Source organism: Sitophilus oryzae, unplaced genomic scaffold (assembly GCF_002938485.1).
Source record: "Sitophilus oryzae breed Bouriz unplaced genomic scaffold, Soryzae_2.0 scaffold_213_pilon_pilon, whole genome shotgun sequence".
Classification (NCBI taxonomy): Eukaryota; Metazoa; Arthropoda; class Insecta; order Coleoptera; family Curculionidae; genus Sitophilus; species Sitophilus oryzae.
The window spans coordinates 1329689-1342800 of NW_022146767.1; the positions used below are offsets into that span (position 1 = coordinate 1329689).

The 13112-nt window shown below is 33.4% G+C and overlaps 1 protein-coding gene across 3 annotated transcripts in view; it reads right to left on the bottom strand.

The window, feature by feature from the left end:
• LOC115884211 (histone-lysine N-methyltransferase PRDM16-like) overlaps nucleotides 1–13112 on the bottom strand; it is a 208202-nt gene that overhangs the window by 71649 nt on the left and 123441 nt on the right. For all 3 annotated transcript variants that reach the window (XM_030902711.1, XM_030902713.1, XM_030902712.1), the window contains exon 2: nucleotides 4176–4579. In XM_030902711.1, the coding sequence (XP_030758571.1) occupies nucleotides 4176–4579 (404 nt within the window). The remainder of the gene's footprint in view (nucleotides 1–4175; nucleotides 4580–13112) is intronic.

Consider the following 13112-nt stretch of genomic DNA (forward strand, 5'->3'; position numbering starts at 1 on the left):
GTTAGTTAAAACCATAATTTCTTGATAATATGGCAACATAAGTAGTAGATTAAATTTACAAGAAAGACAATCCAGAAAGGATGCAGTGGTTCTCAAAATTTAAGCAAAAATCATTTTTTTGGAAATTTTCAAAGTAAAATAACTCGGTTATTTTGGATTTATTTCAAAAACGCCAAAGAGAAAATATGTTTCTTTTATCGAACTCTACCATCACTGAAAATATTTGCACTTATTTAAGACTCACCCTGTATATTACAGGGTGAGTCTTAAATAAGTGCAAAAACAAAAAAAAACACTATTTTACCATAATACCCCAAAACACTTTCCTTTTAACACTAGATGCGCATTTCGCTAAGCATGGTTAGCGAAACGCGTGTCCAATAGTAAAAGTAAAGTGTTTTGGCGTACTCCACCGAAAATTAGTGTTTTTATTTTGCTGTTTTAACACCAAAGGTTTCAAACCCCAACTGTAATTTACAGTAAAATCATCATCAGTGTATGTTAACAATTACTAGTAAAAGTTTACATTCACCGATTTACTAACTCTACCGCAGTAAAAGATCAATAAATAATTTTGAAAAAAAAATACTAGTGAATGCTTGCATTTTTGCATTTTTTTGTCTCGCTTCTGACGAAGAGTCTATTGATACAGTAGCTGACTAAAAATCTGATGTGAAATATTCAATTTTAAAATTAAGTCATTCAAAGCAATCCAGTCTGCATTAAAATTTAAAAAAAAATCAAGAAAACCAAAGTTTGAAACCAAAGCAATATAAAGTGTGCAACTTTGTATCATTTGATTTTCAGTTACCCAGTAGAGGTTCGTTGCTTGACACTTTTTGTGGTTAAGTATAAATGCAAATATTTTGATTTTGGTACTTCTGTTTTATTATCGTATTCTTGTAATTTTAAAAATGTTTACTCTGGACACCGAATATTAACTGTAAACTATGGTCTTGGGTCAACACTTAATTTTCCCGCGAACCTTCATCCACTTAATTTAAAAAAACACGAAACACACGTAATAACTCAGTCCAAAATGCAAAATATTTATCATTTCTATTTGAGATAATTTGATACAAAATTATAACCTATAATTTGGCAAGAGTTTGACAACTCTTAAAAATGTTAAGACGAGTTCACACGCATCGGCGTTCGTTTGTCATTCATCTTTCCGTCAAACCAATAATATTGAAATATGATCTGTCATTTTTGAAATAAACCAATAAAATTGGTTAAAAACAACAAGAGATGACGCATGACGGATTTATTTATAAACCCATCCCTAGTTAACTTAAAAAAATTTAGTTTTTTTTAGTTAAATAAATGGATTGGTATGGACGTCATCTGCTTTTTTTCTGTCATCGTCTGTCGAAATCTTACCTGAGAAAAAAAAAACAGAGTGGAATTGTTAGCATATCCTAGTAATTGTCAACATTTACTGGATCTCCGACTTTAACTGTAACATTTATTATATAAACGAAATATGCGATCTCATCTAGAATCTTTCCTCCGAATATTTCCCCAGATCTGTCAAAACCAGGTGCCGCTCTGTGATTGACAGTACGGAATTCGAAAACCCCTTTTTTCCTCAAATCACAACTATACAACACCGGAGATCGATATAATCCCGGCTAGAGGATATTCGGTGTCGCACCCGCTCACAATACTGTCGAAATCTTCCCTTTTATCGGCAAAATTAGGGTTTTGTGCAAGAAATTTACATCCCTTTGTATAGAGGTGCGGGACATATAAGGGTGGAACGTGTGAAAGTGATGTGTTTGCGTAGAACGGCAAATATAGTGTTTGCTACAATGGTGGATGGAATAATTAGTGCGAGACTGCATTGTTGATTAATTTTATTTGTGGCAGTACACAGGGTGTACAGTTTTCCAATGAAGTAAAGGAAAGTAAATATTAAGTTAGAGGAAAGTAACCAAGTTAGAGGAATAGTATCTCCAACATGAACTACTGTCATTTCTCGGAAACGAATACAGCTAATTGTAAAAGACAGTGATAATCTCTTTCCGTCATTATACTCACGTGCAGGTTTGGTTTGGTTTGACACTATGAGAAACGTTTTTATGATACTCAGACAGTAAGTATTTCTTGATAAGTGACTGCAAATAATACTGTATTTTATGACAATGCATTGATTACATTTTTATTTGATTCTTTTAAGGGTCTTTTCTTGTGTGAATGTGTTTAATAAAACATCTGATATACGTTTTCATTAGTTCGAAGTCTTTATTTCATAGTAGTCTATATTTAGGTAACTATTCCATACTCAGGTGCCCTCATGTTCAATTTGTTTTTTTTGTCGCAATCGGAGGATAATTTTTAATTGATATTTATGTAAGAAAAACCGTCACTAAATGTTAAGAATAACTGAGACAGAGCGTCATCAACGCATGAATAGACCATATGACAATAATCTATCCACATGGCATTGAGCATCGCAACTAAAAGATATAACGATACTGTTCTAAACACTTCAATTTCACAGAAAAATCCCTTTCAAAAGGTTTATATTGCAAAGATTCAGACACTGAAACTACTAAAATAACACTCGGCAATAACAGATATGGAGAGGTCTAGTTACGGGTCTACATTCATGGGGTGGTTTTAAGCACAACAGATATATGGGGTGAGAATTTTATTTGTACATTATTTACTAAAATAAGGGAGCCTAATACGCGTGCAGTGGGGTGTGAAATTAGAACCTTATTATCACCTTTTTTTTCGTTTACGTGGAAATAAACGAATTTTCTGGTCACATATGTCTTAATATAATCGAAAAAAAAAACGGCGTCTGAGATAGCTTGGAAATGAATATCGCTGTAATTTTATGTGTAAAGTTATATGAGGGTCATGCCTAAATAAGATTTCTGGTCTCTTGACCTTTTTTTATTTGCCGAGGCACCATAAATTCAGAAATTTTGAAATTTTTAATAAAACAAAAGGTTATTCTTGAATTTTTTACAAATTTCAGATAGTAGATAATATCACAAATTAGAAATTAAATAAAATTGTAAATTTTTAGTTATCTTAGAGTGCTATATTTCGACCCCAGAAACACGTCTATAAGAGTTTCTTCGCGATTTTTTTTTGAAAATTTTAAATTTTTTGAAAACGTTTTTTGAATTTTTAGTCAAATTAACTATTTCAAGTTAAAAAATAATATGACAACATAAATAGTAGATTAAATTTTTCAGAAATAAAACCCAGAAAAAACACAGTGGTTCTCAAAATTTAACCAAAAAATAATTTCTTTTTATTAAACTTTCAAAGTAAAATAACTTGCTTACATTGGAGATATTTGAAAAACGGTAAAGAGAAACTATGTTTCTTTTATCGAAATCTACCAGCCCCGAAAATATTTGCACTTATTTAAGACTCACCCTGTATATACAAATCAACAACAAACAAAAATATACGAACAAAACTATACCCGGCTGGTCTATCTAAGTAAATAGTAGGGCAGTAATAAAGTTATTTATAATTATTTTACCCCAAATTGACTTTTGCAGTGTGAGAAAATGCGAATTGAATAATATTTTTTAGCATATTTTTCATAAATTTATGTTACTTGTCCTCTAGAGAATGTTTGATTCTGCTTAAATTTTTATAATAATATATGAAAAATTATACAGGGTCCTCATAAAAATTTATTAGTTATTTTATTATTAGTTACAAATATTATTACTTTAACAAAACTACAAAAAGTCGATTTTTTAAATGAAAATATCACTTTTTCTTAATTTTAGTTGATTTCTTATACAAAAATAAAGCTTTGCATAAAGTTGTTTATACGTATTAGTAAATGGTCATTTCCTCTACCTAGAAGAAGTTACATACAAATTAGAAAGAAAAAATATAATATACATAATAAACGAATTGCATGAAGAACCCTGAATATGAATATAAAAATCGTAAGAGCTACGGAATTAGAAGTAGGAATTTCGTGTTGATTGCATCTGTCAAAAATATGTTTAATCAAACCCGAGAGGTGTTTCACTTGGGTACAAAATGTACATGTACTACCAAAATAGTTTACTGCCGAGCGACTGCCAGCAATTGCCAAGAAAACGTATATATAATTCCAATAGCGAGACACCCCTCGATCAAACCCAAACAGGGATAATATATACATACTTAAGCTAAAATGAATTTACCTCCCAAGCAAATCGTGGATCCTGAGGTACACCAGCCCATTTACCTTGAAAAGGTCCAAACCTAGTACCTTTACCAATATTCGTCTTGGCATAAACACCATTTTTCCTGAATTCCAATTCCCCAGGCAAAACCGCGTTGGCCAAAATGACTTTTCTGGTTCCCAGGTATATCAGGTCATCCTCTTCGTCCATGATTGAATCGTCAGCCTTCTTGAAATGGTCGTATTTCAAATGGTCAGTGTGTGGACTCTCGTACAGATCGATTTTGACGCTGATATGTGTGTTTTTGGGTACCATTTCAATTGAGTTTTGGAAGTTGTTGTTCGTGTAGTTGTGTGGGTGTTCTATGTTATTGTCCATGAGATCTGGTTCTGATGTAATTTCTATTTCATCTTCAGATCCTTCTGTAAAGAAAAGAAAATGCAACTATAAACATCTATAAATATTAAAAAATCAGTCAAATATAAGACAAGACGAAGGAATGTTGTAGGTGACTGATAAAAATTTACTCTTGAAAGGGCCGAACAAACCAGGGTCGTCCAATAAAGATGGAGAGGTAATATTTTGCCCAACTATATAACAAACAAAAAAAAAGGAATTTGGGGAGAATAGGTTATGTAAATCAAACGCTAAATTTGTAAATAGCCCTACTTATGTTATTAAATGAATTGAAAGGAGTGCTGTACTCTGCCTGAAATTCACAAGTAAAAGAGCACAGCAGAGAAAACCTTGATCACTATTCCAAAGAATCCAACTATGCTGTTCTGAACTTTAATGAAAGAGTAAGTAATAATAATAGAGAAAATGTCCTCATACAAGGTTTGTAGATCAATATAATCAAAACATGTCACATTTATTACATTCAAAATTGAAAAGTTTGTGTTAATTTAGCAGGTCCCCGGCAGGTGTTAAGCTCTCTGGTTTCGAGTCTCGAAGCTAAAGTTGAAGGTTTGGTGCAAATATGTTTAGATTATGAGTTATTATATTCTTTGGTTGTTTTGATTGCTCATTTATTTACTAAGATATTCGCCCAGTCACTGTCGAAAAATATTAGTATACTCAACAAGGCCCTTATTGTCACAAATTATTTACAGCATGAATCGAATCCATTAAATACATACACTACACATGTTATAAAATACAATGAAATAAATAAGGAAAAGCTCTAGAAAAATACAATATATACTTTAGTTAACATTATAGTTAAATAATGAAGAAACATTTTACTTTACCTTTAATAACATTCTTTCTAACAATAACCAACACTTTCAAATCCAAAATAACATCAATGCGTCTCGAACGGTAATCTAAAAGCTGTTACCTAACACCTATCATCTCTATCCCTTGACTGATACCCCTCTTCCAAGTATTAATATATTATAAGTGAAGTTCCCTCCAGATTTTAATCATATTTCAGATTGATTGCAGAATTCTTCCTGATTCCAATTCTATACAGAAAAATGTGGGATGCAATTTAAAAAAAATTAAAATACTTTCACAAAAGACACCTTGTATATTGTGTGACACGAATAGTAGTATCCTGTTAAAGAAAATTGACAATACTTTCGAAGAAGTCGATTTTTTAGCGTAGACTTTTCAGAATCGTTTCGAACTTCTGGTTCACCTGATTACAAAAGGCAATTGTGGAAGTAATAAGATACGGTTTCTCATTTCCAGACCTCAATTCTTTTCTTCGTTTTAAAACGGCAAAGATCACGTACAAGTCGGGTCGTTACTCCTGTTTTGTTTAGTCTTCTTGCTGCTAAACGGTAACACTTACTCTACCTACACCTTTTCTTTTTGTTATGAAAGAAAAGCAGCATTGATAGGTTTTTACACTGATTTACATTTTAAATTCTGATATGATATAAAGATAAAATTGACTAATGTTAATAGTTATTTTTAATACAAGACGATAAAATGGTATTTTATCGTCGACCGAAAAAATTAATTCACGAGCGATGAAATCGCCAGTGAATTAATTTTTTCCTTTAAATTCAAAATATTTAGTTTTAAGACACTCTGTATACATAAATACTTATAGATTTTTAAAATATTTATAAACAAACTAGGGAGAGGGAAATCAGATAACCAACAGAGATGACAGGTGTTAGGTAATAGCTTTTAGAGCCGTTCGAGACGCATTGATGTTATTTTGGGTTTGTAAGTTTTGGTTATTGTTACAAAATTTTTTATTAAAGGTAAAGTAAATGTTTCGTCATTATTTAATTAATGTTAACTAAAGCATATATTTTATTTTTCTATTGTAATAGTCTGTGCTAGAGCTTTTCCTTATTTATTTCATTGTATTATATAACATGTGTATGTATTTAATGGATTCGATTTATGCTGTGAATAATTTGTGACAATAAGGGCCTTGTTGAGTATACTAATATTTTTCAACAGTGACTGGGTGAATACATTAGCAAACAAATGATTAATCAAAACCACCAAATAATAGCGTAACTCATAAAAATATTTGCACCAAACCTTCAATTTTAACTTCGAGACTCGAAATCAGAGACCTTAGTACCTGCGGGTGGTGACCTGCTGAACTAACAAAAACTCTTCAGTTTTGAATTTAATAAATGTGGTATGTTTTGAATATATTAAACTACAAACCTTGATATGAGGACAGTTTCTGTATTATTATTATTTCTAATATATATATATTACGGGTGGAAACCATTACAATAATAATCAAATCATTAGGGTAAGTCTCCTACTGCTGACGCAATCTTCCCGTTTCCCACCTCCAAGCTGGTCTGTCAAAGACATCATCGTCCTCTAATTGCCGAGCTTCCATGGATTCTCTTATTCCGTCGTTCCAGGATCGTCGTGGTCTTCCTCGTTTTCTTCGTTGCGGCGGAACCCATTGAAAGACTCGTTTTGGCCATCGATCATCTGACATTCTCATGAGGTGCCCAAACCATTTCAGCGATCTTCTCTCTATTCTATCAACCGTGTCCGGAGCATCCATTCTTCTTCTTATCACTTCGTTGCGCACGCACTCTCAACACTATGATGTGATTCATTAGGAATATATCTGCGTATGGTCGCATTTTTCCTATAGATATCAAATTCCAGGCAATTATTAGCATTTCTAATAACTAATACATCTAGAAAAGGTAATCTGTCGTTGTTCTCAATTTCATGCGTAAATTTAATGGAAGGAAAACGATTATTTAACTTAGAAATAAAATTATCTATGGTGTCTAAATGTGTGTCAAAAACATCAAAAATATCATCTACATACCTAAACCATACTCTTGGAAAATACTCAAATTGATTCTTAGCCTCCACTTCAAACCTGCTCATGAATAAATTAGCCAAAAATGGAGACAATGGATTACCCATTGCTGTACCTTCCCGCTGTTCAAAAAAGTTGTTATTAAATTGAAAACAATTTTGTTTCATACATAACGATGTAAGCTTAATATATTCAGTCACAGTTTTGTTGTCGAGACCATTTGAGTTCAGTAATTCCTTCAAGTAGCCTAAAGTATGTGGAATTGGAACAGTTTGTAAATGTTCTATAACTTAAAATGGAATGGGGATCTTCCAACGGTCTAAGACACTCGAAGAAATTTCTCAGGACTAACGACTGAGAAAAATCAAAGATTTTCCTTGATTTCAGTAAGAACAATCTCCGGATTGTCATGGGATTTTTAACAGGACACTGTTCCCTCAATACAGACCTCAGTGAATTGAAGTTAACCAAAACCGTTCTGCTTTCCAAGTGGAAACCAACTTAAAGCGGAACTCAAAGACCTGGAAGACTCCATCCGTAACCTGGAATGGGAATCCTCCAACAGCCTAAGATACTTGAAAAAATTCCTTCCTAATCACCACAAGAATAGTCTCTAAAGGGTTTTATATATTTGGCGGTGATTTAGAGGTAAACATATATATACTTTAATCAATCCTGACCAGAAAAGATAACGACGAAAACCTGATAATATCCACTGTGAAGGGATTTTATTCCGAAACTAATCCCGTGGCAAACAAGAAAAATCAAACGGCGGCGGCCTCTTTAGTGACGGACCAACAAAAACTAGCACCGAAAATCTTCGCCTTTCAAACAAACAATAAATTTCGTACGGTTTTTATCGATGGAGCCCTTTGCGGCAAAAATTCGGCACAGAGATGAAACAATCGTTTAGCAGGATAGTGTGAAATATAGATAAGATACTGAAACATAGATAATTATACCTAGTATGACCGTAGCTCTCCCAGAGAAGTATTCAGAATATTTCTTCTTTTATTCATTTGTAGATTGTATGAGAGGGGGAATGTTAATCACTGTGACTATTATATCTCTCTTTCTTAAGTTATAACTCATTATACAGTTTCAGGGCTTTAACCAAAGACAGTATTTGACACAATGACTAAAGAATATAAGGACATGTAACGCCCCTGTACGGGCTGTAGTAGAATTTGTGACGTTAGACGCCATTCGTTTGATGCCAAACAGTGAGTCATCATCCAGTCACCAGCGACAATTTTAGCGATTTTTAATAGTTTGTTGTGTGTAGTGAACTTTGTATAAACTTTGTTACAATGGTGAATTGTCTAGCTTTCAAGTGTAAAAGCCACAGCGAGAAGAAAGAGCCAGGAGTTACGTTTCATAGGTAAATAAACAGTCCACTCCAACTTTTTAGCGTTTTCTTATTGAATTCGATAATTATTCTTCAATTTCAATTAACATCTATATGTACTTGATATGTGCTATACGTCGATACTAGTTTTGTATTTTTGTTAACATTTTAGTACGTTTTTTCGTAATTAGTTAGGATGATACACCATAGGCGTAGTCAAAACAATTATCAAAAAATATAAATATTGCTTCAAACAGCTAGGTTAAGAAAAATATGTGCCACGGCACTGTTTGATGCCAGCGTCACAATTTGCTGTCGGGTGTTATTTGTCCTTGGATTCTTTAGTCATTGATTTGACACGGTTTTATAGAGGTTAGTTCTCCATCTCCGATATCAGTTGTACCAACGTTTATGGCAAGAATGACTGTCGTCTTGGCGCACTCAAGGATGAGGTATTTTGGTGTTTCCCTATTTTGTAAGGATAGAAGGAGGAGTAAAGCATAAAAGAAGTACCATCGGTAGTATAGTTTTTGATATCCGTCAGTAAAGAGGCCGCGCCGCGCCGTTTGATTTTTCCTTAAATGTTCGAATTAAAGTACATAAGGATTATTTAAGAAATTAACTCTGCCATACTGAAAAATGGTCCTACAGAAGTGGCGCCATCTATTGAGTAGGGCTTGTTTTAAATGGATCGTAGCGCGGGCTTTTTAAATGAGCGTATTTATTGAATTTTACTCTAAAATATCTAATTAAATTTGATTATTAAATCTTATTTTTTACACAAATTCAACAATACTAATAACAAGTATTTTTGTGATGTGTAAAAAATAAGATTTAACAGTATAATTTATACAATTATTAAATAAAATTAAAGCCAAACATGTGTAAATATTATTTATTATTTAAAGTTTTTATTTATATATCAAATATTTAAACATCGTTTATTATAATAAAACAAGACCAACATAATACGCCCAAAGTTTTGTAAATGGAGTAAATATAAATATGTCCTTAAATGACAAAAATAAAAGACTTACATTATATTTTTAGGGTCAGAAACAAAAGGAATTGTCTAATTAAAATACATATAACAAATTATAGTTTGAAAAACGTTTTGATAATCATTTGATAATATTATGATTGGCGCTATGACAACGACAATATTTTTTGAGAATTTGACAATAGTATGACAATGGCCGTTGGAAACTATGGAAACTACAAAAAAATTCTGATTTAACGCCATCTGGCAATAACTAGTAGCAACTTCTTAACCTAAAAATTAATTGCACTACCACCTAGCGCCTGAGGCTGGAACTATTTTATTTGAAACCTCCGTGGAAACGGTGGAACCGCTTTTGCTATTTCACTTTCCCGCCACTGCATTTATATGCTGAAAAGTCAGTTTGCCCTGTCAAGTAAACGCGAGCACTTTTTGTCCAGAAAAATCATTTTAAAAATTACGATGAGCGATTCCGAAAGTCTCCCTTCAGATGTAGAACTTGCCGCAGTACGTGCCACGAAATCATTATTGCCGGAAAAGTTAATAAATTTAGATGTTCGTAGTTGTTTTTCATTATTATAGCAACTAGTTGTGTTATGAATCTCATAATGTAACTGAAATACTAAAAAAATAGTGATGTAAAAACGTTATAATTAAACGGTTGTAGATAAAATATATTACTAAACTGACATAAAATGTCAAATTCAACGAGCATAACCATACCTTCTCGTTATATAATTACATACAAGGTATTAGTTTTAAATCGTTTTATATTATTTCTAACTTACGGAACGTTCTAATTTTTTTTAAACGCCACCATTCGGAGTAAAAATGACTTTTTGTGCTTCGGCTGTATGTCAAACGTACAGCCTCACCGGAAGTGACATTTTTACTCCTAATAAAACAATATACTATTATTTTTACAGTATAATCGCAAGAGTATTTTGCGACTTTTCTTCGCCTCTCGGAACTTCATTGAAATAGGTAACAACGACACGTCAACAATGACATTAGACGCCTCCGAACCGTGGCCAACGGCCGTTTTTGTCTTTGGCGATGCGCGAGCATTGTTTTTGAGACGTTCCACCTCGGAGACAAAAGTGTCTCCGAGGTCGGTTCTGCGAAACCTATTCGACGTGCACATCCATGTTTATGTGTGCGACATCGGTACAAATATAGCGGAGGTCCAGGTGTTCAGAAGTGAGCGAAGAGACGACGTTTCGACGAAACCGAGCTAAAGTGTGGAGGATGGCGTATGCTGGGACACGTTCGCGATGACAAAAGGCATTATTTCTAATTAGTCCTTGAAGATTAGAACTATAAATTATTATACAGGGTGGTCCAAATTGAAGGGCGGGCTGCAATAACCAAGCAGCTCCATTTTAAGAAATTTTGCTTGCTGCAAACAGCTCCCAAAAGTTACCCTGGTTTTTGCTGCAAATCGGAAGTAAGCTCCAAATAACGTTGTCATTTACTGACTGTTAAATGGAGTTATCTGATTGTTGCAGGGAACGATTGGACTATATTTTAAAGAGCAATTCAGTAAAAATCTCATTTTCGTAAAAATAAGTGGAGCTGCCTGGTTATTGCAGCCACCCCCAGTTTTTTTTGCAGTGCCTGGTTTTTGTTGCGCTTGCAACTAGCGATTGGACTTATTATTGGGTTGAGCCAATCAATTTTAGTAGACGGAGTTTTTAGTTCTTAATTTTTTTAATAAAATAACCTCCTTTAATTAAGTCTTTGACGATTTGTTAGTCCAAAAAGAGTAGTTCTTAAAAGTGGTTGCGTGATATTTTGTTTTTCTAAGTTTGTGCCCATTTCTTTTTAATATACCTAATCATAGACAAAATAATCAAACAATTGTGCCATTTAAATGGATACAAAATGGGAGACCGCAATATGACAGTTCTATGTTATGCCGACGACGCGACACTGTAGTATTCGCGGAAATGAGGATGATCTCCAAAGACTAGTATATCGCTTCAATCTAGTAGCAAAATCTTATAACATATGATAATCTCTGCATCCAAAATAAAGAGCCTGACAACGTCAAAAACATCTATCAGATAAAAGATTGTCGTGCATAACACAATAATACAGCAAGAAATGAAATTTAAATATCTCATTATAGAGTTATCTGGTTATGGCGATATCGAAACAGAGGTAAGACAACAAACAATAAATGCAATGAGAGTAGCTGGATGTCTGAACGACACCATATGGAAAAATAAATACATAGGTGTGGAGGTTAAGTCAAGAAAATACAAGGCTGTCGTCTGACCTATAATGACCTACACTGAAGAAACCAAACCGGATACAGCAAAAACAAAAAGATTCTTGGAAACAGGCGAGATAAAAATCCTCCGCAAAATCACAGGTAAAACGCTGCTAGATAGAGAACGAAGCGACAACATATGGCAAACATACAAGGTAAATAGCATTAATGAATGGGTATTGAGCAGAAAACGCGAATGGAATGAACATATATAAGCCGAATGGACGAGGAAGAATAGTAAGGTCAGCTCGAGACAAATCACCACTGGGAAGAAGTACGGGAAGGCCAAAAAAAGATGATGTGATAACCTTACCATCGATTGAAACTGTAGGCATGATGTGAAGAATGAACACTATGAACAGGCAATCTGCCTATTATAGAGTAGGAAGAAGAAGAAGAAGAAGTTTGTGCAACCCGCAAAATATTGAATCTCGTGCGTTTTATTGGCAATAAATATAACCAAATTAGCCAGATATATCATATATACTCTCATAGAGTAAAAAATAATGTAAGTTCTGGTAATACCGATAACAGATTTGTTGCGGTCGCACTGTGGATATAGGAAAACACGTCTTCCTCATCGGCTTGCGAAAAAAATTAAACTTACGGCAAGCACAACTTCTAAATAATAAATTTATCATTCCCAACCGCTTTCGATTAATGAATCTTGAACAGGACGCATTTCCGTGGCCGATATCTGTTTTGCGGTTAAGTTTTGACTTTCCCACCGCAATCCTATTTCTTTTAATGTTAATTAATTCTAGGACTATCTTATATAACACACTTCTTCTAATTTTAGTTATGTTAATATTAATAGTTAAAATGCAACCCAAAAAACATGATATCCGAACAAAAATAATTTGTTTTATTTATTATTATTTTCAAATAAAGATACTTTTGATGTACGCAAATATTTTGTAGTTACGTATCTCCATTTCTCTGCCAAAGCTAATTTGGATACAGCCTAGTTTGGTTACACGGATTCAGAACCACGGTCCTCAACAATATAATGGCCTGCCAACTTAGAGCATGTCTCAAATCGATGCTTACAAGATATCCGATAG